Below are 26,471 nucleotides of genomic sequence, written 5' to 3' on the forward strand. Positions count from 1 at the left end.
TTGGCGTTCGGCAGTTCGTCTACCCTTGTCGCCATGGCAAGCCAAGAGAGAAGCGTCCTGGTCCTGTATGGGTCAGAAACAGGCAATGCCCAGGATATAGCCGAAGAGCTTGGCCGGCTGTGCCAGAGGCTCCATTTCGAGAGCCATGTTGAGGAGCTTGATGCTACAGATCTTGTACGTTGTCTGTCGCTTAACAGGAGAAGATGTCCGGGAACATGTGATTAACGACAACCCCCATGTTGCAGAATGCTCTACTACAGCACCAGCTCGTCATCTTTGTCATCTCAACAACCGGCCAGGGTGACATGCCTCACAACTCGCTCCTCTTTTGGAAAAAGCTCCTGCGGAAAAAGTTGCCACCAAACTGCTTGAGTCGGTTGAGGTACACTTGCTTCGGCCTTGGCGACAGCACGTATCTCAAGTATGAAAAATGCCTTTCATACACTACCTCTATGTCTCAATATGGTCATGTAAACTAATCATGAACGACTTGTGTCCAGGTTTAATTGGGCTGCGCGAAAGCTTGTGCGCAGACTGGACCAGCTTGGCGCTGCCACATTCATCGACACTTATGAAGCAGATGAACAATTTCCAGATGGGTAGGCCCAACTATATTCTTTCTTATGGCCCGGAATCTACGTTGGCAAGAAGCTCATACATTATCTCTCTAGCATCGACGGTAGTTTCATCAGATGGGCTGAGGACCTGAAAAAGCACCTCCTGGAGCATTACCCACCTCCGTCGGGCTTGGAGCCCATCCCCGAGGACACCATTCTTCCTCCCCGCTGGTCTCTTGGCCCAGCTCTAAATGCTCTCTCTGAAAAGATTCAGGAGATTAATGTGTCTTCTCTTTCAATAAACCACACCAATGCCACGCCCACGGAGCCCAACCTGCCACCCCCAGGTCTCTTGCCGATACCAGCCGGATGGACAGCAACCCTGACACAGAACGAAAGATTGACGCCGCAGGAACACTGGCAGGATGTCCGCCTCGCCTCATTCGACATACCCGCTCATCCATCTGGTGAAAGGGTCAGATGCGTCCCGGGAGACTGCCTCACGCTCTACCCAAAGAACTTCCCGCATGACGTTCAGAAGCTGATTGACCTTATGGACTGGAACAGCGTCGCCGACAGGCCGCTTGACCTGTCGGCCTGCAAGTCCCTTCCGCACAACCTGTACGCTCCGGCATCATGTACGCTCCGCGACCTGCTCCTCAACAACATCGACATAACCGCCATCCCGCGCCGCTCCTTCTTGAAGAATATGTCCTACTTCTCGTCTGACGAGTACCACCGTGAGCGGTTGCTCGAATTCAACATGCCTGAATACATGGATGAGTACTTTGACTACGCCACGCGCTCTCGCCGCAGCATCATCGAGGTCCTCGACGAATTCACCTCGGTCAAGATCCCGGCGGAGCGTCTCCTCGACGTCTTCCCGCTCATCCGCGGCCGCGACTTCAGCATCGCCAACGGAGGTACAAGTGCAGTCCATCCCTCACACGAATCATCCACCAGAGTCGACCTCTTGGTCGCCATGGTAAAATATCGCACCATCCTCCGCAAGCCCCGGGAAGGCCTTTGTTCCCGTTATCTTGCCAGCCTCCTCCCCGGCGCAACCCTCCGCGTCTCCTACAAGCATGTCCTCTCGCCCATCCACGGCACCGCCAATGCCCAGAGGCCGCTCATCGCCATGGCCACGGGCACCGGCGTCGCTCCCGTGCGGTCCCTCATCCACGAACGCCTTACGCATCCATTCCCAGCACCCATGATCATTTTCTTCGGCAACCGTAACCGCGCAGCTGACTACTTCTTCGAGGACGAGTGGCGTGCGCTCGCGGAAGATGCAGCCAAGAAAAACTCTCAGCTGCTCGTCTTTACGGCCTTCTCAAGAGACCAGCGCGAGAAGATTTACGTCCAAGATCTGGTTCGCAAGGAAGCTCCCCGGCTGGAGAAGCTGATTCCTCAGAGGGCCATTTTTGCCGTCTGCGGAGGCTCCACGAAGATGGCCGATGCATGCAAACGCGCCGTCTTTGACCCTTTTACTGAAAATGGGGACGAGGAGACTCGTAAGGAGATGTTGAGAGCAATAACATGGTGGCAGGAAATTTGGTGAAGGCGTGCGCAGATAGAGGCGAAACATGATATTCATAGAGTGCATTAGAATGGGGTATGGGCTATTGTTTAGGCCATTACTACCTGACGATTCAAGTTAGTAGCGAAAGTATTCACGAATCTGATTGATATTTTTTTTTCTAACTTTATTATTTCTATCTAAGCATGCGACAAGAGAAGCCAGAGAGCCATGTGAAGGAGCCTCGCCATCACCACTCAAAACATGCCCTCCTCTGGCAACCTGCTCATACTATATATATATATATAGGTATCCGTCATCTCTGGTGTACAAGTTACAAAAAAGAATCTGTATAAAAACAGAAAAGAAAAAATTGCGGTGCAAAGTGGTGGTATAAGATCCGCCATAAAAACTCCCTGGTCCAGATTTTTTGAATACATTCATGGTCTCACCTGTGAAATGCCAATAGCTCGGAGAATACACCAGCCCCATTCCTCCAAAGAAAACTCCACTGCTAGCTATGTAGCAGACGAAAAAAAGAGAAAAATGAAAGGACTGTAACAAAGAGTGATAAAAGGAAGAAGTACAATAAGAAAGTACAGATACTTGACGTTTATCTTACCGGGCAGAATCAGAGTTTTGGCAAATTGGCCGTTAGTCTTCCCAGCTATATCGCTTTTCTGCCATTTGAGGGACATGGATGAGGTCATTCCCATCTATTCGTTCCTCTCCCCGTGAAGAATAAGGGTTGTTTGTGCCCAAATTGTGCTCCTCTCCTCGCTCTCCTGTCGGTTCAGCAGAGGATGGCTCCCCTTTTGACCGGGCAAGGGAGAATGTAGCTTGCCGCGTCACTTCATGCATGATTCGTTCTTCCTCATCTGTATAGTTGCTTCCTAGACTCTGTTCGGAAAGATGGAACTCAGCTTTGAACCGGGGTGTGAAGCTACTAATGCTATCGCGGTTCTCTTGGCTCACGATATGCGCCAACATGATGCTGTGTCTGAGCGATTGCATATTTTCTGGGAGATTGCCCAAGCAGACAATGTTTGTTGGGTCAATTGGGGTTTTCTGGCACGCCATTGGAGATGAGCTTTGGCCCTGGCTTTCTGAGTCTCCTGAGTTTGACCTAGCCCCCAGTCGCGTACTTTCCTCGTCGCTCTGCTCGTGCACACCTGTTGAGCCACTGTCTGATATATGAGTCGCAACAGGGGTAACAGCTGGTTGCGACGTATTGTCCGGATGACTACTATACCCCGACCCAGAAGAGATGGGTGAGGGAAGCGATGTTGGAAGAGAGCTGGTTCCCGATCCAGGTTTCATTGGCGAGACAGGTGTTGTTTCCCTACTCCAGGCCGCATAAGCTGCGCCGGTATCATGTGATATTGCCTTTTCTCGCGGCAGCACAATCTCTAGCTGAGGTGGCGAGTATTCAGGAACAGGGCCCTGAAGCTGTCGGTCCATCTTCCTCCTCGCTACCTCATATGCGCTGAGGCTCCTTGTCGTGTCCGTGCCTGGAATAGTATCGCAAATTATTGAGCCGCTATCCTCTCCATCACTTGCATCAAGTTCAACGGGAGCCATAGGGGCTGGGAGTTCGTAGATTTCCGAATCTGGAGCCTCCATGCAATGTGAGAGAACGGCAGTGGTAGTGGACTTTGTCACATCGCTCTGTAACCTTTTGCGTCGTGTAAATTTACAAAACAAGGCAGGCTTCGGTATCCTTGGTGTATCCGGAACAATTGTGGATGCGCTGTCCTTGGTTTCCTTGGTGGTTGTCTCCTCGCCCTTTTCCTGCGATCTTCTTCGGCGGCACAGATAGCATACACTCACAAGGCAGAATAGGCACAGTAGAATGGCACCAACAGCGATGCCAACCATTTGTCCTGTGTTTAGTTTCGTGCCTGTCTGTTTCGGTGGTGGCGGGTAAGGGCTGTTATTAGGTTGCTTGATGGCTATCAAGTTTGCGTCTGCTATAGGCCGTTGAGGAAATTTGGCCTGGTGAACTGAGAATACAGCCTCGTCATACTTCGTTATTAGGTATGCTTCCTGTAGAAACGATCGGCCGATGATGATTGCGGAATCATTTTGAGACCTCCGAAGTGCAAAATATGGCACGGCCGGGTCTCCATATTTGATTGTCTGATTCATAAAAGGGTATTGCAATAGGCTCACGAATGCTCGCATTGGCACAGTGATGTTTACCAGGCCCGGTACATCCAGAGGAGATCCAAAATTGTCATGGTTATCAAAGCTCGAAAAGCTAAAGGTGAAGGTGAAGGAATCTGATGAGCCATAGCTGTTATACTGCTCATTCGTAAGGGTATATAGATCAAATGTCTTGTTATATGTCAAGTTGAATGCATTTGCAAACTCATCACAGACTGTGTTTGGTAGCCACAGATATGGCGTGGTACTATCAATCAAGGCTGTGAAAGAGTTGTTCCAGTCTGAAAGGCTTGCTGTTTCGGATAGCCACTTTTTGGGCTTAGTGGTGCTCTTATTCACAGATGCTTCGATGCCTCTGATTAAGGCGCGAGGCATGTTGTCTTGCGGAGTCAAGGTGAAGTCGACGCTGTGTGGCACGTATCTAGCCGTGTCATAGCCGCCCAAGGTAATCGATACGGGCATGTTTCCTGTCCTTTAATGTTAGCACTGGCTGTTCATGTAGGTAAACTGAAGACGTACGGTAGGCAGCGCCAGCTGTATAGCCATAACTATAACTGGGAATCCATCCAAAGGTATGGACGGCTTGTGTTAAAGGTGATTGAGCGACTTCATGACCAAAGCTGCCTTGTGTAATACCGAGGCCGAAATAGCCCAAATAGTAGTCTGTTGTGTTGATCGCAGACATGAGGACATTGGACATGCCGAATCCAATATCGGTAATCGTGCTGTATGCATTGACTGTGTCCAATCCATACTGGCCGTTCCCACCATAGCCCAAGTAGTCCAAACCGAGCTGCCAAATTCCCATGTATGACCAATGTTTAGATGCAAATGGAGTGTAAATACCACCGCGAGCAGCCGTGCAGTGTGGTTCCTCTATGAGGCCCGAGTCAGCTCCTTGATTGATAGATGGACGTTTATGGCCTGATCCCGCGAAATCTCTTGCGAATAACGGAGGCCCCCGATCAAGTCGAGATTGGGACGTACTTTTTAAACAGCCTCCAGGTCCAATGGCCCAAAATTCAGAGAGTGACGTGCTCATAAGAACATTGACGAGATCCGAGTTCGAGCCCAGTAAGACTTTGATGGTTGACCAGTTACCATCAATACCAAGCCTATCAATTCGACATTAGTCACACGATGACGAGTGTTTATAACGCTGATGTTGGTATTAACAGAAGGCAGCTTTAAAAAAGTAAACATACCAATCTCCGGCATCAAATGACACCGGGGCCGGGTCATTTGCATAAGCAAGACCGGCTACTGCTACAATCACTAGGACATCACGACGCATTTCGTCGATGGCGACCTTGCGACGCCGCAAGCTTTCGTGTTAAGAATCCCCCCAGGTTACAGTATTGCTGGGGATGAAGAGCCTGGTGTTATGAAAGTCTCTCAGCTTCTGCGTTGTACTCTTGACACTACCGCAGCACTGCATCCATAAGATTAAGGTCGTGGGGCCGTAGGGAATCTGCAGCGTTCAGTTAACTGGGAACGCCACAAACCTCGTGGTCCGGCAGGCAGATTCACGCAGCAAGGACACCTTGCTCTTGGACAGCATGAGGTTCCACGGGACTGCCTCTGCGGTGTATAGATGAAGAAAAACGAAGGTGAGGGATAGAAATGCAAGGCTTGGGCCACCTGTCAGTGGCCCTTCGAATGGATGGCTGGTGGTGTACCTCGTGCCAGGGGGGATGCTGCCAACGGTATCGAGTACTGGATACATGTACACAACACGGGTGCTTTAGACCGATCTTCCAAAAACCTCGTCGGGAAATGGGGCGGCGCCCTTGACAGTTCGACCCAAAGGGATGGACATCTGTTCTGCACACTTGCCACTTACCCGATGGGGGCCCATTTAGAACATTCCAGCTGTCAGTTTGGGATGAGCAGGGACTCTATCCCGAATGTCTGATACTGAAGCGCGCTCCGACCACCTTAGCAACGCCAGTTTGGTCTAGCCACCAAGCCATCAATGGCTCACGGAAGCGCTAATGCCAGTAGTAATATCTAGCCGTAATGGCTGCCAGCCAGAACGGGAGCAGGGATGGGGAATGGTTTCAGTTGTCAATGCCTCATTGGGGCGACACTTTGGGGGTGGCCCACGCTTTCTGGACGCGCCACCGGGTATGTTCCTTGATACCTGTAAAATGGAGTGCTCGAATCTCTTGGAGCAGCTACAGAGAAGCACGTAGCGCCCTGGATGATGAGCCTGCAATGCAAGACAGCATATTGCAATAACAACGCGGGTTGAGACAGTCTAGGCTTGACCGCTTCTATTTCATCATCACCATGTGTCTGAAATGTAAAAAGCAGGGAGCGCTTTGGCCCATCAAAGTGCCCGTGCTGGTAGTACATGAATCTTATTTCTGCAAGTACGCCCAGCAGTCAGCTCACCTGCGCACTTCAACGCCAGTAACAGCCTGTTGGCAAATGCTACTCAGAGTATGCTTACAAGAGTGGAAGAATGAGAGATCTGGCGACACTTTCGGTGACGAAGCTGTGCTGAGAGTGCTCGGCCCAACTGCCATGCGGGTCAGACACTGATGGCGAGACATGAGGGTAGTCTACCTGCCTGTACTTTTAGGCTTCACGAGGTTTCGGACATGTACGGAATACAAGCCAGCACCGCACTAGGCTTGATGGGCGCTGTTCACATGCCTGGCCTGGCAACCGCCCTGGACTCGGTGTGACTGCGTGATGCACATCAATTGTTGCTCTGGTACAAAATACAGAGCGCTGTCTATGGCCATTCAACGTTGTTGGAATGCGAATGTTCCTCGATGGTTTTCGCGTTCAAACGAGCGCACGGCGCCTCCGAGGCCAGCCATGGTATCGTCATACTGCAACAGCAGAACAACGCCGACTTGGCTTATTGAGATGAACGGGAGTCTAACAGCACCAGCAACAGCATCTGGACAGCCGGGGTCAAAGCCCAGGATCAGCAGTATCTGGAGATGGGATCCACCGCTCGATGGCTAGAGCCGGGATCAACAAGAGCCACCCGCCCTCCCCACCATCCCACACGGTTCTCAGGACCCAGGCAGTCGTACGAGTATGTACCACTGCCCGTATCATGCGAGCCATTGCTCTCGTCTCGAGTATCCCGGTATGCCGTACTGTAGAGGCTGCCAAGCGACTGGCCCCTCCTTGGAGAGTCGAGGTCCAAACGCCCACCAGTGCTCTGCTTGTCTGCTCTGCGTACTGACTCCCGTTCGTTGTAGCTTGCCCTTGCGCCATGTACAAGTAAAGTGCTGACCGGGGACGTGTGTGCCGGAGCTAAGCTCCCTGCCGCATACGGGTGCCTTGTCTGCCGCGATGGAATATTAGCGATGCTGCCCACCAGTACTCGTATTGCTACTCCCTCCAAGTGAGATTAGCACAGCAGATGCTTGGTAGACTCCTGCGGGTTGAGTGGCTTCAAAATGTGTTGGCAGTATTCCATTGGAGGCCAGTAATGAGATTTGCGATGCTGCTGGGGTTGAAAGCATGGTCAAGCGGTAAATAGCCAGCAGGTAATATCAATATGAATATGAAGAGGGTGGGTGCCTTCCTCGGTGTCCCAACTGCTATAACTTGAAGGTACCTCTTTGGCACTAGGTACTAAACTCTAACTGCCTGCTAAGCGACTGTGCTTGATGAAGTTCGCAATACCTGAGAATGGCGCGAGTTACTGGCTTGTAACAGCGGTAGTCATTGTACTTGGTACTGACGATGCCACAACACCAACAGCTACCTACCCTAGATAACTTCGGGGGGAAAAAAAAATAGACGCAGGGCTTTTCTTCCTCGACAACATACAAGCAAACCACCTAGCAGCAATCACAAACCATATGACATATATTTTCCAGAAAAGACGTGCACTTTGTTTGTATTCGTTGGCTAAACCCCATGCGATCCAACGGTTACAAAATCATCAATTACGCAGCCACATGCAGCTTCATTCTCTCGACCACAGATTATGACACAGCCATCAAATCGTGAGGACTGCAGCAGCAACACAAGACAGGCCAGGACCTTTATCCAACCCCTTGCTGAATCGCAACCATTTACATCTTCCAACGAAGGATCCTACGCGCTGAGAGAGCTATTCCCGAAATCTCATGCTCATCTCTCGATACGAACGCCATTTCCGCACCGCTGAAAGCTAAAAAACCAAATCGTTGATGGACATGCGGAGTCGAACCAAACACACAGGGCTCTAAATGAAAAAGATGACTTGTCAATCGGCCTTGGAGCTATGAAATGGATGGTGTACGGTACCAGTGAAACAAGGATGGCACCCCCTGCAACGACACCAAGAACATGGCCTATCGATGGCATGCCTTTAGATGCCAAGTTCTCCGCACTACTACTCCTTGCAGCTGCTAGTAGCAACAATAGTCGGCTGAGCAAGGGATTTACAAGCGGTCTGGTGTGCACAAACCGAGCATAACCTTTCTATTTGTACAGGTTGCGGAACGGCTGAGCCAAGGGAGCAATGTCTCAGACAATAGACAAAAAGCAAATGTCAGGTTTTCTCCTCCGCCGACTAGTCTGTGATAATCTCTCTTGCTGGTACGCACCCGCTATTTCAATGAGCCATGCAGGGTATGGAACGACTAGAAAATATTGCAACCAAGGGAGAACAAGACCACCCGAAGTTAGAGTGCTCACACGAAGCTGAGATGGGAAGCTGTCGCGATCCGTGTATTCGGACCATCCAATAAGCAACCCAGCCGTTACTGAGGCCCCGACTGCTACTCAACTTACACATCGGTCAATCATGGAAAGCACCCCCTTCGAGGCATAACCCGCTCTCCGCCACCCGCTCTCTAGCGGAGGCTTGAAAGGCGGCCATTTTCTCGACCATCTTTGCAGCCATGTCCTTGATACTTGCGTCACACAGTGAATCCTCCTGCAGCCGGGGCATGGGCTATTATTCAGCCCATCTCCTGCAGGAAATTTTAACAGACAGCAGGCTCAAGTCTCAAATGAGACAATAAGACCATCTTCTCCCTTTTTAATTATTAGCTCATGCCCCTCCCAACACCCAGAATACATACACGTCTATTGGTTGGATGGACGCGTCTTCCCATTTCGCTCTCTCCATCGTCTAGCGTTGTGTCCCCATTCTCGATGCCTCAATTTCGGAATGGCTGAACGCAGGCTGCGGAGTTGGCCCAATCCTTCAAGCATGGACGTACAGATAGCCGCAATATTCGCGGCTCGGTCAGCTCAAGATTGCAGAATGCTGTTACAGAATCACCAGGGCCAAGCAACAGCAGCTGGAAGTCCATGCTACCACCCATATTGCTCTAATACAGAATATGTTATGTGTCATATGGCTGCGGCCAAAGTCACTCGATACCTCGTCTCCTTTTCTGGAGCTCGAGACCGTGTGTTGGTCCTAGCACCAGGCTAACAACTGTTAGGGGATGCACGGAGTAGTTTGAAGGCCGACTTCCACTCGCCTCTTGTCGTCTGCGGCAGACCACAGCAGTTATGATCTATGCCGTGTGCTATACGTTGTACCTGTGCCTATGTGCGACGTTGGCGTACTCACATATGCTCCGCACAAGGCTTTCCCATGCATACATGTAGCAAACCGAGCCCATTCATTATTTGTTCTTGCCTCTCGCCTTATACAACCCAGAGCCTACTTCTAGCACTGATCATTGTTTGTGCAAAATCCTGCACTTGCTTTGTATCTTCTAGTGAATTTATCAAGTCCTGGTAATTCTTGATCACTACAATCCGGTGGTGATAGCACTCTGATGGCCTACCAAATTGTTTCCTTCTACATCTGTACGCTCCATTTTAGTCACTCACCGACTTGAGGGATTCAGGCCGTTGGGAGCACGATGAAACACGCAAATGTTCTGTTGTTCTACGCATCACTTTTAATAGAGTGTGCTACGGCAGCTGTAAGATCAGGTGCGTTGAGGTTTTGGCTTTGTTTGTGTGGAAATGGTGTTACTAATCTTTTCATGCAGAGATTCTATATCATCACCAGCGGCGAAAGTTTCAGTCCAACACCAGCATTGAAATTGTTCAGCATGGCCTATCGACGGCAGCATCAACAGCAGCAGGGGTGACACTCTCAGAATTGGCAGATCCAACTACGAAGCACGATGTACTATCGATATCCGAGACAGCGTCTGTGCCATCAACAGATAATACCACAAGTAGCTTGCTACCATCTTCTGTGTCTCCTTCAACGTCCTCCCCATCACGTAATGTGGACATAACTGGCACTGAAATCGACGACCCCGGAAGAACTACTCCGCCTCCAGCGACCGAGGATATACGCACAATAGAAGTTCCGACTCGAGTATCGACATCAACAACTGGTTCTACTACTGGTTCTTTCACTATTTGTGGAAATGGCGATGCATCGGAATGCTCATCAGCTGCTGCAACTACTAACGAAAAACTTACGTTTCCAACCTCTTCTTCATCACTACCAAGCACAAGTTCAACAGAGCCATGTACTCCACTGGCTAGTGACAAGGCCGTTACAGAATATTCTATTGTTTATACTTCAACAGTTACATTCTATGGCAACAGCACTGATTACACTCCCCCTTATTCACCAATCACAACGCCAAATTATTGCTCTCCTGCTGGCGAAGCCCTGATAACGGTTTTCAGTACCACCCGTATATCCAACTCAACGTCAACATTAACTGTCATAGCCCCTTCCTCTGCCTCTCCCTCGTACGACCTTTTTATGTCTGACCTCCCGATTCCGCTCCCCACGTTTTCCATTGATCTTCCTGAAACTATTACACAGACGCCTGATGCCGCTGGGAAGGGTGGAGGTGGAGTCATCGTCACAATGAGGCCGTTTCTTTCTTTAGTTCGGCATGTCGTAACTTTCATCACGACCGATAAGAATCCATCCGTGGTGTTTTCACCTGAACCAACTCCCGTTTATAGCCAAACATGGGTTACTGGCGACATTGGAGACGGCCATCACAAGACTGTAGAGGCCATAGACGATTCGCAGAGCGATATTCTTACATTTGATACCCCGCAGAGCGTAAAGCAGCGGCCGGTTCCCACGTTTCAACTCACCGCCGGGGGAGAACAGGTCATTATCAATAGCAAGACCGTGTCTAACCTGAAGCCAGGTCAGACAACTACAGTCACAGTTGGAAACGAAGTATTCACTATTTTCCCAACTGCAGTTGTGGGACTGGGCTCGACAATCACGAAACCCGCACCACAAGCATCATCTCCTCCTATACCGGCAGCGACAAGTGGAACTTTGGGAGGTATTCCAGTAATAGTTTCTGGCACGCAAGCTATCATCGACGGCAACACTGTGAGAATCCCACTCCAAGAAACCACCACCAGTATCAACGGTCAGAGAGTTGTTCTTGGAGCAGGAACTATTGCCGTCGGTCGCGAAACTCTCATCTTGCCGTCGCCGCAGCCCACTCACGAGATCGTGACGGGAGGAGAGATGCTCACGGCAATAGGCACTTCTCTTGTGGTTCTGCACTCTACAACCATCACATATGGCCTCAACATGGCCCCCAATCAAACAGTCATCAACGGAGAAACCATCTCAATCGGCCCAAGGGGCATATCCCTCCACGGTACAACCATCGGCGGGCCCTCGGCAAACGCTAAAGCCACAGAATACGAAATAGTTGGAGGCATCACTGTGGGGAAAGTCCTTCCGTCTCTCGTCGTTGTCAACGGCGCGACATATGCCATCAACCAAGACGGCGATCTGAACAACTTCGAGACAACCGTCATAGATAACCAGACTATCACTATCGGTCCCAGCGGCTTGGTCGTGTCGTCGCAGACACTGACTTATCCTGGGTCTTCCGTCACGGCGACGTTATCTTCTTCTAATAGAGCCTTGACACCTGATTTTCCGGTTGAGACGGGTGGTCATGGTAATCGTGAGGATGGCGATGAGAGTGGTGCGTTTTCATGGCGCCGAGATGTGTCCATTGGCAGCGTTATGTGCTTCTTTTTCGTAATAAGCGTTTGGATACTTGCATGAGTGATGTAACGGTTCAGCTCTTGCATGTCAATTGTATCGTCATGTTTCATCTGATCGCCGTTTACGACTTCTTGGCCGTTGACGCAAATCTGTAAAGTATACATTAAATAACGTATGGGATGCTTGTTGGATATTCGAATTATCATGTACAATATTACCATACGCACGTTGGGCACACAGCTGCTTCCTTAGGAAATGTTTACAGGATGGGTTATAAAAGCAACGATTGTATTAAAACATACGCGCACTAATAATGGTTTCGAGCATCTGATTAGAGCACTCTTTAAAAGATGGGACACGGCAATACCGTGCCCATGTGGTAGAATGAAACGATTTCTGCTCATCTTCTTCGCAACAAGATCACACTCTCTCCATCACCACCTCTGCACACCTTTCCCCTTCCCCTTTCCAGCTCCATCACCAGGCAAAATGGGAAACTCCTCATGCTGAATTCCAAGCCCCAAGTCCGCATCTGCTGACTGCGGTGGCGGCGAGTATCGTTCCTGGTCTTGCATACTAAGACTCAGGGCCAGGGCCAAGTCCTCATCTTCGGTAGTGGTGTGTCGTGAAGGACCACCGACGGGTGTGTGGCTTGCGGACGGCGAGCCAGTCCCCTTCTTACCATTCTTCTGTTTGTACTTGACATTCACGGGAAAGTCAAAATCACCAGAGCTGTTACCTCGTGAATCCAGAGGCGATTGTGCCACATCGTTGTTGACCCCTTCCATCAAGGATAATCGTATTGCCTGTTGAATCTGCTGTTCGTACTCATCTTCGGCCACGCCACTGGTTTCTGAAGCAGACGGACCGGCGACACTTGGATCTGGCGTCAGAGTCGATACAGTGTTCTCGCTGACGGAAGAAGCAGTGTCCAGGCTGGCATCAGCTGCCGAATCGCTGGCCCGTCGCTGCTCCTCTACGTTGTACGCTTCTTCGGAGACCATTTGGGCATAAAGGAGCGCCTCTTCTTCGGTCAAGTCGCCCAGCGCGCCGAATCTCTTGAGGCGGCGGCTGTGCTCGCGAGCCTGCTGTTCATTTTCCCGTCGCATTTCAGCTTCCTCAGAGGCAATGTATCCTGATACTGCATGGCCTTGACGACGACTGGCGAGCCGAGCGTCCATGTCAGAGTGTCGGACGCGTCGTTTACGGCCTGCGGCATGACCATTTGATCCATATGACCAATATCGCAAGAATGCTCCAAAAGAGACAACACCTTGAAGGGTTGTGGGATCAGGGTCGAGGTGTATGGCTCTCACGGCCGCGTACGTACTCTCCTGTAGTGCTGGATTCATAACCAACATGTGACGAGGGACTCGCCCATTTGACCTGGCGTTGATGGTCCTGATAGGCTCAGCCGTGGATGCCAAAGGATCCCAGGCTTGCACAAGACCATCACTGCCACCATGAACGAGGTACAGCCCAGAAACTGCAACTGCAGTTACCTCTGGGGACTCTGTTTGAAGAATGCGTAGTGGTTGTATCTCACGGGTTCTATCGTCATCCCGGGCATTCCAAACAAGAACCGCACCTCTGTTGGTTCCAATAACGATGAAGCGAGTTCTACGCCCGGGGATTTCTCTTGCCCCGTGATCGGCCCAAGGACTCGTCGTAGAGGACGCTTCATTTGCTGTATGCAGAGGGTCTTCCCCTAGCGTGAAAAGCGAGGAGAGTGAGTTATCCAAAGCGACGGACGTCACAACATCGTGGCTGTAGCCCCTGAGATCAAACACTTGTTTGGACCAGTCATGAATAACTGTCAAGGGCATGGGGGGTGACTTCGGAGTCGGCGGCGGAGACAAGGGTGTGTGAGATTCGGAAATCGGGGAAATCCGATTGGCAAACCCTCCAATGCTACCAAACAGTGATGTAGAAACCGGAGCAAGAGGTGTCGTTGACTCGCTAGGAGTGGCTTGCACAGGTATCAAGGAACGCGAGTAACGTTGAATACCAGCAGGGCGGTTCTCGGCCAGACCGCAGTCAATCACGAAGATGCTCTCCCCAGCACCTTTGCTATCATCACTTGCGAAATCCACCTCTAGTTTCCGCTGCATATCCCAGCCTTCGCACACTTTTCGGAAGTGGGAGGGCCTGTAGCGCATAAACTTTTCTATTTCTCGGGCCTCAGCCACAAGCTGTTCCTGGCTGAGATGCATGCTGGCTGAGGGTGATCGGGGCGAATACCCTCCACGGGTTGCGTTCTTGTCCAGCTCGTCCTCCCGAGCAATTCTGCGAGTTGCCTCTAGAAGGTGCCAGTATACTGTACGGCCAGCATACCAGGCATTTCTCGTCATTTCCTCTGCAGAAGCTCGAACTGGTTTTCCGATAGGCACGTCACATAGATAGTAAACTTCGCCTAGCGCATTCAATGCCACAGCCCAGACCCTGGAAGATGACTTGCGCTTTTGGTTGAAGCTGTCGTCAACTTTCAGGGATATGATGGGGACACCAGGGCTAATGACCCATCGTGCTGTGACACCACCATTGGCATATCTCGGGCCCGTGGTATCCCAACCAAGCGAATAGGCAGTAATGATGCCGAGAGCCGAGCCTGTTAGCATGCCACACATTGACTGAGTGGTTGATGTAACGGTCGACGACTTGGCTATCCATACGCTGCAAATCGCATCAGACATTTCGGGGATCTTGGGGATGTCCGGGTGGGTGTCCACAGCGCTGATCTCTGCACCGATATAGCGGCCACGCATTTCATTGACCCCTCGGAAGAACGGCCGGCCACCTGGGAATCCCTCGCCAGATATCATGCCGTAAGTATAGCTCACATCCATCACGTTGGGGACACCGGCTGGGCCGTCTCCCAAGCCATATGGCACCAGATTAGGAGCAACCTCATCCAGCTGTGGGGTTGTAAATAGATCTTCAAGACCCCATTTTTCAATCTTGCCAGTGGTGGGATCGCTAATGGTTGCTGCACCGAGATCTCCGGCTCCTTGCATAACACGTGGCGGCTTCTTTCCATTCAAGAAGACTGCGTGGAGGTTGGTCACCTGCCAGGGCAGCTTCGAGTTGTAGGTCAAAACCGCGCTTGCTTTCTTCCCGGCGCGGCCGACCCGGCCAGACAAGCTCCCTCCCGAGGGAGTCCCTGGCTTGCCACGGGCCAAGCTCCTCAGGTGGCGAGTCCTCAAAAGATACTCGCTTCTCCAAGTAGCCAGCGATGTAAGTCGAGGGAAGTATCGAGTCTCGAAGCGCATAACATCGGAAGATGGGCCGGTCAAGGGGTGGGCGGCGGCGGCTTTGCCATTGCTCTCTAGGATAGTGTGTCCTGGGAAATAACGCATAAACGCCATGCGCCAAGCATGATGAGTGGTAACCAGGGCCCAGAATCGCTTCGACACCAGCGCCACCGAGGAGTGGCAGTCGGGCGGCAGGTGAGAAAAAATGTGCGTCAGGATCTCTGGCAGTATACGTCAGTAGAGTATTCGCACGTGAACACGCCGTACAATAGGAGAAAACACACCATTTGGAAAGTTATCGAGACGGATCCCATCCGAGCGGGGTTCTGAGCGCTTTATGACCTGGAATCCAGGGCCTTGCTTTGCAGCTTGGGGGTTCAGAGCTTTCTCATACTCGGAAATCCGCTGTCCAGGCACAGAAGGGCGATCGTCGAGGCCCTTGTCAAGGCTCAATCGTCGTAGCTTCTCGTCCAGCTGGTCGGCATTGACCCCGGCATCGTCGCCCGGGAGGGGCTGATGCTGGTCCGGGCCGGGGCGAAGATGCTGTGCGCCGAGGCTGGAGCCGGAGCGGTCTCGACCAAGGCCACTGGCATCGCGGGGAAGAGAGCCATGCTGGGAGAGGTGGAGGGAGTCGAGATGGTTGGTGTTGAGAAGCGGTGCTGGAGTCTTGAGAGGCTCTTGGGTCATATAGCTGAGAGAAGAGGTCGAGAGGGGATGAGAGTGGTGACCGTGCAGTGAACTTTTGCACAGTCTGGCGCGCTGAAGAGAGAGCGATGCGTGGTGATGGCGGTTGTTGCGGGCGGTTGGTTGCTGCGAGAGGTGACTCGAAGGATCAAATGGAGGTGCTGAGACAATATTTTCCGCGCCCACGCGTTGTCGCATCAAAGTTCATTTCCTTACTGGCGCTGGTGTCCGGTACTTGCGCCCTTTGCCGGCAATGAGCCGAAGTGACGACATTGGCGCCGTTGTAGCGCCTGTACTTGTACTTTGCATCATGTTGCTCTGAAAGTCACTAGAGACCTGGTTTAACGAGAACGCGAGAAAATGAATATAGAGTAATGAAGCACAATATGAGGCAACTTTCTCATTCGGCCATGCTATTGTAGACTTTGCGTATGTCTTGAAAATATCCAGGGATTCTCCACATCCTAACAGAGATAAGATTACTGCTCTTGCCCATTCTCGGTATCATCTTCATAGTTCACCATTATCGACGACGAGATGTGAGAGTGAATAGAGCCTCGCCACTCTGTTCTGAAAAGACCATTAAGGATAACCAGTCCTTGACTGCCTATGCACAAGAATACTACGTTAATTCCGAATGAATCATCATTTCAGTAACCCAGAAGCACTATTGGTTGACAACCCTCGATATAATTCCACATCCATTATGGCACCACCCATCTTCCCTCAACGCCCGCTTCCATCTTATATATAGCCGATTATTCCACCCATGAATAACCAGCATCTCATATTCTATTCGTCAGTATATTCTGTCGCACGTGGTGTCTCAAACCCCATGTTTACTAGTCTACCACACCTGTACTATTAAATCATCATCATCCTCCAACCAAATGCATGATCCCCAACCCCTAACTTAAGCCGTCAGCATCCTGCACCTATAGAGCCACACAGCACAATACTAGAGCAACTACATGAAACTTACACACACATATATATAGCTTACCAAGGAGTTACACATGTAAAAGGTGTGGTGTCTTTCGGGTGATATACCTGAAATTAACGAGAGCCGTCTCCCACTTCCCCGCTTACCGGTAAATTAGATCGAAGAGTTAGGTAGAGTCACATGCTGTCTTCCGATCATGTCCATCATTCTTATAAATATTCCCATTGCTCAGATAGTAACTAACTAACCGGTTTATCTGTATACTAGGACTCGAAACTAGCTACCTAGTAGTAATTGTTTGAACTTAAAATGCCAATCACTAAAGCCATATACATAAGGTACTCAACATGAAGAACGCAGGCTCACACGATACCCATGTTAAGCTCCGGCATTAGGAGAATGCAAATTCTCGATTGGAATCGCCATACTATAAATATCCCCGATGCCTACCCAGTCCAATAAGCGCATCTAGCTCAGCCCTGCACATCTCCGCTTCGGCTTTCTCGCTTATAGAAAGAAAGCTACAGCATGCTTCTTCTTGTAAAACAAATACTATAATTCTCATTATATGCCTTTTCAGTTCAGATTAGATGTTTACCAATCGTTCAATAATGCCTCTAGCGTAATGCGGTTGTCAGCCCAAAATCCCACGACTAGACAAATCTTCTTTCACCGCATCGTCGGCATATTAGTAGTTTACCACGGCACTCAATTTTACCAATTCCCGCAAATCACAAGTGTTGATGGAGTTGAAGCCTACAACTACGCATCTCTAAAGTGGAACTTTGTCAGCTTACTCGGAACATCGGCACTTGGGTAGTGCCAGCTCGAGCTCGATCGAGAAAGGTGTTTCTGCGTAGAGGAAGCGAGCTTGTCCACAAAAGTCATGAGATGCTCGCCAAACAGCTTGCAAGTGCTATTAATGCATGTACGCTTGTGAAATACGATGGTACTATTATCACAACCTGCCCACGTCTACGTAAAGGAAAATCTTGACTATAAAAGGAGGTGAATCCTGCGCTGAATATGCTTAATCATTAAAGTAAAACAACTTTATACAGTCTTCTTGGGTGTTCTTTCCAGGCACTTGAATCAAAATGAAGTCACTTACCACCGCAATTATCGCGAGCTCTTTGCTGAGTCTCGGAGTTGCTGGCGATGGTGTATACGTCTGCCCCGGTCCGTAAGTTATCTCTCGCTCATTACATGTTCTTGAAACGTTCTAATTACGGGAACTCTTAGCAACTGGACACCAAGCAACCTGTGCATAGATGTTCAAATGACCGATGGTGGCTGTTGGACTTCGCCCTGGGAGACTCTGGGATCAATCGGACCCGACTCAGGTAAGCATTGTACCATAAACAGCTCCCAAGAGATTCGAGTTTCCATATTCTAAATGATTTCATACTTTAGGCTGGATCTGCTCAATGTTTGTTGAGCCCGGCAACTGCGTCGCCACCTCTGGTAACCTCAACTCTGGTGGCATCTGGCCCCCTGGAATTGCCGATTTGCAAACCTGGAACGATGGACATACTGGCAAGTGGACTGGATACTGGTTCAACGAGGCGAGATCAGTTCAGTGTATCCGTGGCTAAGAATGGCGCCAAGAGTCGTCAATTTTAGAAATGACAGTATAAATTTATCGAGAGAGCAACCACTCGCACTCCTCTATTGACATGTATCTAGCTATTTATCTGATCTTCAAAATACAATCAAGTTGATAATCACTGTTTACTATAATATCTTATGATCATCACTCATTTCCCTTGACTTTAATTCTATTGTCTAGTATGGAACGCCTGCGTCTAAAGACTCTCTATTGGGCCATACCAACAGGTGAAGAGCCGATTCCACATGCTGCTTTCTACACAGCATAGCATTACAATATGATTTATCAACTAGTTTTTTTAATGCAATTTAATATTCCCTCTTGTTATCTTCATATTTGCTTCTCCCCCTCTCTCTCCTTTTCCTTTGTGGCATTCAAATCACATTGAGAGTAGATGCAAACATGTCATGGCCTAGGGTAGCTCCTCGCAGAACAGAGTATTATGTATTATTCATCATGAACACCATGACCCAGTACTAACTGCTATTGGAGTAAATTAGCTACCTCTACTTATTTTCCGACCGTGGAAGGATTTTGCATCATTCAAAGTCAGCATCTGCACGCAAGATGTCCGTTTTAAAGTGGCCTTCCGTAGTGGAGGACTCCATTCTAATCTGCTAGACGAATCTAACCGCAGCTAGGGAAACAAGGATGGCAGTTCCGTCTACTGGAATCTCCGGAGTTATAAAGCTTAGGGTTAAACTTTGTTATAGGCATTTGTCAGTTACTGGAGTAGCAGTTCTCCTATCTCATTGTCCCGATATACGGGGTTGTTTGCAATCTGAAGACCACACTTTCACTGTTGGCAAACTGCTTCGATACCCATGAGACATCCCGTACTACTACTAATACTAGGTAAGTAAGGAGGTAAACCGTCAGGTTGCAAAGTAGCTGTATGTACAATGGTACCTCCAGGAGATGCTGTCAACAAAAGGAAATAATCACTCAATAACATACGAATGATAGTTACATCACTGCCCCTCCTCGGGCAGTAGTTGGCCGCATATCGTCGGCCTGTGTCCGAGTCTTGCTCCGCACTTTGAATATTGCTGCTAGCTGTGAAATCGCTTGTCGGACAACTGCCTCTCTACCGAGGGTTCGGGACTATACATACGAAGTAGTCTACCACCTCGCCTACAGTTCATCGTTGGTTCCACGCTTGGTGTTGCGAAAGGCTTTTTGGAATGTCACTTCGGGCTTGGCAATTTTCCACTCATCGTATATTGAAGCTTGGCAGTTGAAGCTGGTTAGCACAAGCGAGACCTAGTGATGGAACGCTCCCTTTTTTTTGGTGGAGGAGGGAGTTGGTCTCGGTACCTTGAGCCATTTGTTCGAACAGCTTGAAGACAGGAGGTGGCAGCAGCAGATGTGTTGTAGGGAGGCAGGGATGGGACGTCATTTCTTCGGAAGCCCAACGACGTTTCCCCGTGGCTATCATCGTACGATTGCAACCCAAAAACAGAACCACTCACATTGCATTCTGCTGCAACTTAGGCTAATAGCTCTGTCTCAAGAGCGGCAGTGATGGTGTGGTGGTATCATTATTAAGCTGCCCGGCCCATTGGCTCATCCACATACTCGGTCCCAGGCCCAGGGTGCAATGCAGGGCGCGCTGTCCTCGACGCACGCTGATGGTCCCGGTTCCACCGACGGGCGACGAAAATCGGGTTGCTTCCCGGGCCAGTGCAAAACCGATCGGATGGCAGCTCGCACTAGACTGCAAGTGCTAGTAGTTGCTTCATCCAAGCTTACTCGTGCTTGCACAAGTAGATCTGACTGCCGGCTTGTGGGAAGCGCTGGAGGCTCACCGACTTTGAATGCCAGCAGCTTTGAGACGCCGGAGGGCCTCCACATTGGCGTTGAAAGAATCAGCCCCCCAATTCTGCATTCGCCTAAGAAGCGTCAGCGTTGGTACACATGTAGTAGCGCGATGAGCCCTGACTTTGTGCAAGGCTCTGTGAAGTAAGAGGTTGTTCGCGGTTGACGCAGTTTCTCACTTCTACCACATGTACATCGTACTTAACCCTGCAATTATCACATGGATACCACTCCATATGCTCGGATCATCTAGCTCATCTTCCGCGGGGCTGCTCGGAAGCAAGAGCTGCTGTAATACTGTAGGTATGTACGTGTATCGATGACCACTGTGCGAAATAAAGAATGGCCAGTACCAATACGGAGAGATGGTTGCATATCAGGTATGCATATTTATAGGACACATGAGACTGCAAGTTGTCGGACTCACCTCTATGATGTAACAACATCATCGTTCGCCGAGAAGCGATGCTCGCTGTCTAACCGAGGGAAGCGCCCCCACGGAATGCACTCTGTGTTTGGGATTATTTGTGACGAGCCATTTGTATGCTCATCTGGTTGTATGCGTGGCTCAGAGGGTGCCATTCGCTTCGCGGAAGAATGAAACGACCTGCATGCCACGCTGTCTCGTTGTTGCACCGGTCTCCAGGACTGTGGGACGCAGCGTACTAATATGTAACGGCTTGTTGGGTGCGCTACTGGTAGTCTGCAGCTGTTGAAGCAATCTGCAGCCATGCACACCATCCGAATAGCCTCCCCGCAAACAGAGAGACCCTCGCCTCGGAGATAATGTAAGCTCATTGACCAAGAGCCAGAAATCGAATTCACACAAAGGGGAGATATTTCTGCCACATCACATGCACCCTGTTGGAGTGTGTGGCGACATGCTGGTGAGAGAACTGTAGAGCGTACCAGCTGGCCTGGTTGCCCAGGTATGTGGGCAAAAAATCCCGAAATGATGTTATCGGCAATGCTACCCCAAGGGGCGAGGCAACTGAGAGCTTTTGGGCATTGCGCCACGGGGTCATTACACTTGTGGCCTCGTTTTGTCGGTGAAGCAAAATTCAGCATGACGTTTCGCATTCATGCTTGCGCCTGTATTTAGATTACCAGCTTTTTTGCCTCTTTCCCGTCGTCGTCGCAATCGGCCAACACCGGGTTGTGACCGCCTAGTATATGCTAAGCGATCGCCCTCAGCAACTCACCGTCAGTGGATGTGGATCTGCATTTGGCTCGTGGCAATGGATGGTAAAGGATGCCAAGAAAGCATCGGTCCTTTGCCGTCTGTGACTGGTCTGTTCTCGCCGCTCGTTACGTGCCGGCACAGGCATCCCCCCCCTTCAGGCCATCAAGGGGAGCAGAGTTTACAAGCATGTTCCTTTGGTTGCTGTGACTTCTCTTGAGTCGTAACCGGGTACAGAGGCCAAGCCGCGGAAACGAAGCCTGGCTAGGGTATCTGGACGTGCTGCATGATGCACCTTCCAAGTTGACAGGGTCTCAAATTAGCGGGCGCGTTTGAGCTAACTGTGTGAGAGTTGACACATCAGAAAACTCGCCGACGTAGAGCCACAGTGTCAGAAAATGTCGTGTCGTGCGGGGATTCGACGCCATACTGTCGGGCCAGCTTCCTGTTTCGAGACATGGACGCTTCCTGTTGATGTGCAGCCTGCTAGTCAGTAGCTGGTACTTTTCGCCGTTCTAGAAGCGCGATAGTTGTGAGAGTTGGCGTCGTAGATGGCGTGTGCAGGCGAACTCTTGCAAGTCTCGCCTAAGCTTCATGGTAGAGACTAAGGTGGCCCATAACGTCGACTTGCATGAGCAACGGTGCCAGACGCGAAAGCTGGCTGCTGATACCTGGTAGCCGGTACGGCGTACTCCTCCCCGGTGCCTAATTTGCGATTGTTGTTGTCCACGTTCCCAGCACAGACCAGTGATTGCCAGAAATGGCCGTAGAAGAAGAAGGCATTTTGCAATTTCCGCGATTCACACGACTTCTTTGGGGTATGACAACGGACGGACGGATTCGGTTCTATAGAGGGTAGGGTAGGACGAGTAACAATACTCCGTGAAGTAGTAATAATTCCTACCAGAGATGTGAGATACGAAACCGGCCTGCCCTGGAGCTATGCAGAGCGGTTGTATGAGTTCGCAAATACATACCTGTATCGTACTTGTATCTACCGCGCCACATCATAGTAGTAACCTTGAAAAACGGCCTCGCGTTTTTCGCGAGGTTGTTGCAATGGTATGTCCGAGCATGAGTAGGGATGTACAAACTCGGAAATATAGTAGTTTTGCGATAATCAAAGGCCAACCCATGCGCCCGAGATTTCTTCAGAGGCTGCCGAAATGGTTTAGGACAGCCTCCCCCCTGGATGAATTCTGCCGGAGCTTGGTCGATCAACCCTAGGGTCGGTACAGAAAGATAGAACAGGCCGTTCGGTCAACGTCCAAAGCACTCCTGGCAGCACTAGCACGGGCTTGTTTCGCCTACTTGTGATAGGGCTAGAATACGACAGCCCATGTCAAGCTCAAAAGTCGGTAATTCCATCGCCATGTTGCAGCCCTGTTAGCCATGTGTTGGACTGAGAGAAATGCCCAATGCTCGGACGTAGTAGGCCGTCGCCCTGTGCTCGGTAGAGGCTGTCTCGACAACGGAGGCCTGGTCGCAGTATTGTGATGGAATTCTCCGTAGGGAGGATACACGTGTACTCCGTACTCCGTACAGTAATGTAAAACCAGAGCGAGCCGGGATTCGTCGGAAAGGTCCCCCACCTTCCCATGGCCGGATCACCTCCTCGATTCGATGTTTGGTGCGCCAATCGTGGTGCCAGCAGGATATTCGCACGCACTGACATCTGCGCGTTTCACAGACGCAGGACGTGCTGCAGCGCGCTACTGTAGGTGTCTGGATGGATGCATCCTGTCCATCTTGGCGGAGTGCCATCTGTCTGGCGCAAAGCCCGACCGCCGCTGCTTGGACCCGACGGGCTGGGTGCGGATTGACGGGAGTCAAAGACTGGTGTTCCCGCTGGCAGCTCCCGTAACACGCTTCCCGCACACCATCCTCCCAGCGTGCTGGGTCCGAAACTCTGCTCGCCCAACCACAGGCCATTGTCTGGACCCTCTTGCGTCGTTGGCGTCGTGTTTCCCAGCGTGCTTGGGGCGGAAAATGGACAGACCCCGCGCCAGGCTCCGGTGCGCTGGACACCCATGGCAGCAGCCCCATCGTCGCCCGTTGCTAATACCTAGGGAGTGGGGGCTTGAAATAGGAGCTCCCCATGAGTCGCGCGGTTGCTCAGAGTCTCGCCCACCAGTTTTGCATCGCACGGTGCAGTGAGTAGTGAGTACAGGTAGCGGTACCTGGACTGGTCGTAGCTGGCAGCATTGGACTGACTTGACTTGTCGCCAGCAGAGGCAGCGTGCAGCACCGGCGCCTGCACCTGCGACGGTCGGTAGGTAAATGGCAAATCCAAACAAGATTTTCCGTCGGCCTGGGTTCCACCTCGCCGAGCCGATGAATTCTTCTTCGCCACTTTCGATGCCAGGAATGTGGTTCGTGGTGATGGTTTTTCCAAGTTGGCGGAGGCGATTTCCGCCTGCCCTGCTTGTACAGGTAGGTACTTGCCTGGCATTGGCCTCCTGGCGTCCGTGCCTTGTACCTGCCTGCAGATAACAGGGAGCCAGTGCTGCTTTGAGGAAGGAGCCATCCCGGACTGCTGGAGCCGGTCCGTGTAAGTGCGAATAGCACCCTGCACGGTACATCTGACGCCGCGCTGGCCTGTTTCGGTCGCCGCAACGCAGGGGTCCGACCACGGTGCGTCCACGGTGCGAGCTGCTGCGCGCTAAGACTGCTGAAGCTGCAGGCCTAGCAGCACCTGGGCCAGCCCGGCACCAGCGCTAAAACCGCTGGACCTCCAGGACGCTGTGCGACCCGTCGCTCTCCTCAGACTCTAATCTTCGCACACCACTCCAAAGCCCTCGAGTCCTCGCTGTGTCCGGCTTCACTTCAGTCGCAGCACGTCGTCAGATGATGCGCTGTCGTTGGGCCGTTTCCCCCCTCCATTTCTAGGTCCAGGCCCTCACAACGCTTGTCGACTTCAATTCCAGCATTGCCCAACCAACGAAAAAACCTACGACCCCGAAGGATCGCTATTTACCGTGGTAGCGGTAGCTATTCCCGAACAGAGCAAAAAAAGCAAAAAAAGAGAGGCAAAAAAGGAGAGTGCGGAAAAAGGAAAGAAAATCTGCGGAAGGATTCCGATTGTTTCGACAGGTCACCTAGGACTGTCATTTCGATACCCGTTTACCAGCCTACCGGATTCAACGTGCCAAACGGTTTTTTTGGGGTTCACCTAGTACTGAGACAACGACCGTTGCAACCAACGACGATACCATGAGCTCCTCCGCCCAACCAGAGGCATCGTTGCCCAAGGTCGAGAAGGAGAAGAAGGGAATGAGCAAGGTGTTTTCCAAGGTCAAGGGCGTTTGGCGGCGAAGCGACTCGGCCGGCTCTAAGCGTCAACCACAAGCTGTCGCACCCTCACAGACTGTCAAGGTCAGCGAAGCTGCACCTGTCACGGTTCCAGCGCCCAGAGCTGAAGGCGCTCCCAAGACGTATGTGTGACGCTGAAATTGCTTTCTTGGGCTTTGCCCATCTGCCCTGTTTCGGCCACTTGCCGTGATGCGACAATCAATCATTGGCACTTCCGGGCCCTCAATTGCAGTGTGCTAACAAGCCTTTTAATATAGTCCAAGTATTAGCCATGTCGCCGTCAAAACCACCGAAGCGCGGGCTTATGAGGGTATGGCCGGGGTTAGCAAACTCTCCAAGCTGGAGCTGTTTGAAGAGCGAGCCAAGAAGCTGAACGAACGATTTGGCCTGGAGATTCAACCGATGCAGTGGCAGAACGCCATCCCTAGCGATACCGTACTTCGCATGGACAAGCCCATCAGGATGCGCATCCGACGAACCTGTCATCGCTGCAACGCTACCTTTGGCGCTGCTAAAGAATGCCCCAACTGCAACCACGGCCGTTGCACCAAATGCACGCGCTACCCACCGAAGCTCTCTGAGGCCGAGGCCATTGCCAGTCGCGAAAGGAGAGCTGCTAAGATCAAGGCCAACCGCGAGAACGCCCCGATACTGCCCGACTACGGCCCGGAGGACAAGAAAATCGTGCTTACACGCCCAAGCAAGACGGGAGGCCAAGACCTTGTCCATAAAAAGCCTCGCCAACGTGTCCGACGAACCTGTCATGAGTGCCAGACGCTATTCATGGCTGGGACTAAAATATGTGAGAGATGCAGTCACGTTCGCTGCACAGACTGCCCTCGAGACCCGTAAGTTGACTCATTCAGACTCATGCCTTCGTGAAAGTAGCGTGATCAAGTGCTGACTAGAATATGTGACAGGCCAAAGAAGGACAAATATCCATTTGGGTATCCTGGCGACGAGTTTGGTCCCAACAGTGTACCTCACTACGAATGCGAAAAGTGTAAAGCGGTTTATCCCACGGACGCCGCAAATGGGACGGAATGCAGGAAGTGTAAAAATCCAAAATCAAAGGCTTCTCCTCGTGCTCGGCCTCGCAAGGTGGAACCGATACCCGACCCGGAGGTTATTAAACAGATACAAGTCAAACTGGACAATCTTAAAGTCACGTAGGATTTGTCTGTCTTGGTTTGACCAGCACGGAGAAGCTGTTGTCTGCATCGATCCTTGAGCGATTTTCTTTTCCCGTCACGTTTTCCATTCACCTTTACGTCTGTTTTGTTTTTTACATAGACGGCTTTGACGATGTTATTCGAATTTATTAGAGCGTCGTTTCCCTGCTGAAGCGTTCTTCATCTCCTCTTCCTCACCTCTCCCCTTTCTGTCAGACATCGAATTTCATCTGGGACGACTTTCTTTTTCTCTCTCCATTATATATTACTCAGTGTTGGTCCAGCCAACTTGCAGAAAAGCAGCAACTCTCATTT

The 26,471-nt window shown here is 50.9% G+C and overlaps 7 protein-coding genes across 7 annotated transcripts; 4 read left to right on the forward strand and 3 right to left on the reverse strand.

The window, feature by feature from the left end:
- Positions 1 to 33: 33 nt before the first annotated feature.
- TRIVIDRAFT_77403 (uncharacterized protein) lies at positions 34 to 2,118 on the forward strand (the record flags this gene model as incomplete). Its single annotated transcript, XM_014099066.1, has 4 exons — positions 34 to 174; positions 246 to 421; positions 534 to 599; positions 672 to 2,118. 4 exons carry the CDS (start codon positions 34 to 36, stop codon positions 2,116 to 2,118), a joined length of 1,830 nt encoding a protein of 609 aa, XP_013954541.1.
- A 612-nt stretch (positions 2,119 to 2,730) lies between these two features.
- TRIVIDRAFT_192926 (uncharacterized protein) lies at positions 2,731 to 5,536 on the reverse strand (the record flags this gene model as incomplete). The annotated part of the gene is made up of 5 exons (XM_014099067.1): positions 2,731 to 3,182; positions 3,222 to 4,709; positions 4,762 to 5,118; positions 5,230 to 5,357; positions 5,448 to 5,536. The coding sequence occupies 5 exons, from the start codon at positions 5,534 to 5,536 to the stop codon at positions 2,731 to 2,733; spliced, it is 2,514 nt and encodes an 837-aa protein (XP_013954542.1).
- A 4,549-nt stretch (positions 5,537 to 10,085) lies between these two features.
- TRIVIDRAFT_224066 (uncharacterized protein) lies at positions 10,086 to 12,247 on the forward strand (the record flags this gene model as incomplete). The annotated part of the gene is made up of 2 exons (XM_014099068.1): positions 10,086 to 10,158; positions 10,218 to 12,247. 2 exons carry the CDS (start codon positions 10,086 to 10,088, stop codon positions 12,245 to 12,247), a joined length of 2,103 nt encoding a protein of 700 aa, XP_013954543.1.
- Positions 12,248 to 12,969: 722 nt separating this feature from the next.
- TRIVIDRAFT_132511 (uncharacterized protein) lies at positions 12,970 to 15,927 on the reverse strand (the record flags this gene model as incomplete). Its single annotated transcript, XM_014099069.1, has 2 exons — positions 12,970 to 15,659; positions 15,723 to 15,927. Coding segments are annotated over 2 exons (2,895 nt in total), but the record flags the coding sequence as incomplete, so codon positions are not given.
- Positions 15,928 to 18,162: 2,235 nt separating this feature from the next.
- Positions 18,163 to 18,660, forward strand: TRIVIDRAFT_68860 (uncharacterized protein; the record flags this gene model as incomplete). The annotated part of the gene is made up of 3 exons (XM_014099070.1): positions 18,163 to 18,248; positions 18,308 to 18,408; positions 18,479 to 18,660. 3 exons carry the CDS (start codon positions 18,163 to 18,165, stop codon positions 18,658 to 18,660), a joined length of 369 nt encoding a protein of 122 aa, XP_013954545.1.
- A 4,696-nt stretch (positions 18,661 to 23,356) lies between these two features.
- TRIVIDRAFT_68859 (uncharacterized protein) lies at positions 23,357 to 24,199 on the reverse strand (the record flags this gene model as incomplete). The annotated part of the gene is made up of 2 exons (XM_014099071.1): positions 23,357 to 23,737; positions 23,804 to 24,199. 2 exons carry the CDS (start codon positions 24,197 to 24,199, stop codon positions 23,357 to 23,359), a joined length of 777 nt encoding a protein of 258 aa, XP_013954546.1.
- A 686-nt stretch (positions 24,200 to 24,885) lies between these two features.
- Positions 24,886 to 26,157, forward strand: TRIVIDRAFT_68858 (uncharacterized protein; the record flags this gene model as incomplete). The annotated part of the gene is made up of 3 exons (XM_014099072.1): positions 24,886 to 25,106; positions 25,242 to 25,832; positions 25,905 to 26,157. 3 exons carry the CDS (start codon positions 24,886 to 24,888, stop codon positions 26,155 to 26,157), a joined length of 1,065 nt encoding a protein of 354 aa, XP_013954547.1.
- Between the last annotated feature and the right edge of the window lie 314 nt (positions 26,158 to 26,471).

The sequence above is a fragment of the Trichoderma virens genome (assembly GCF_000170995.1).
Source record: "Trichoderma virens Gv29-8 chromosome Unknown TRIVIscaffold_80, whole genome shotgun sequence".
Taxonomy (NCBI): Eukaryota; Fungi; Ascomycota; class Sordariomycetes; order Hypocreales; family Hypocreaceae; genus Trichoderma; species Trichoderma virens.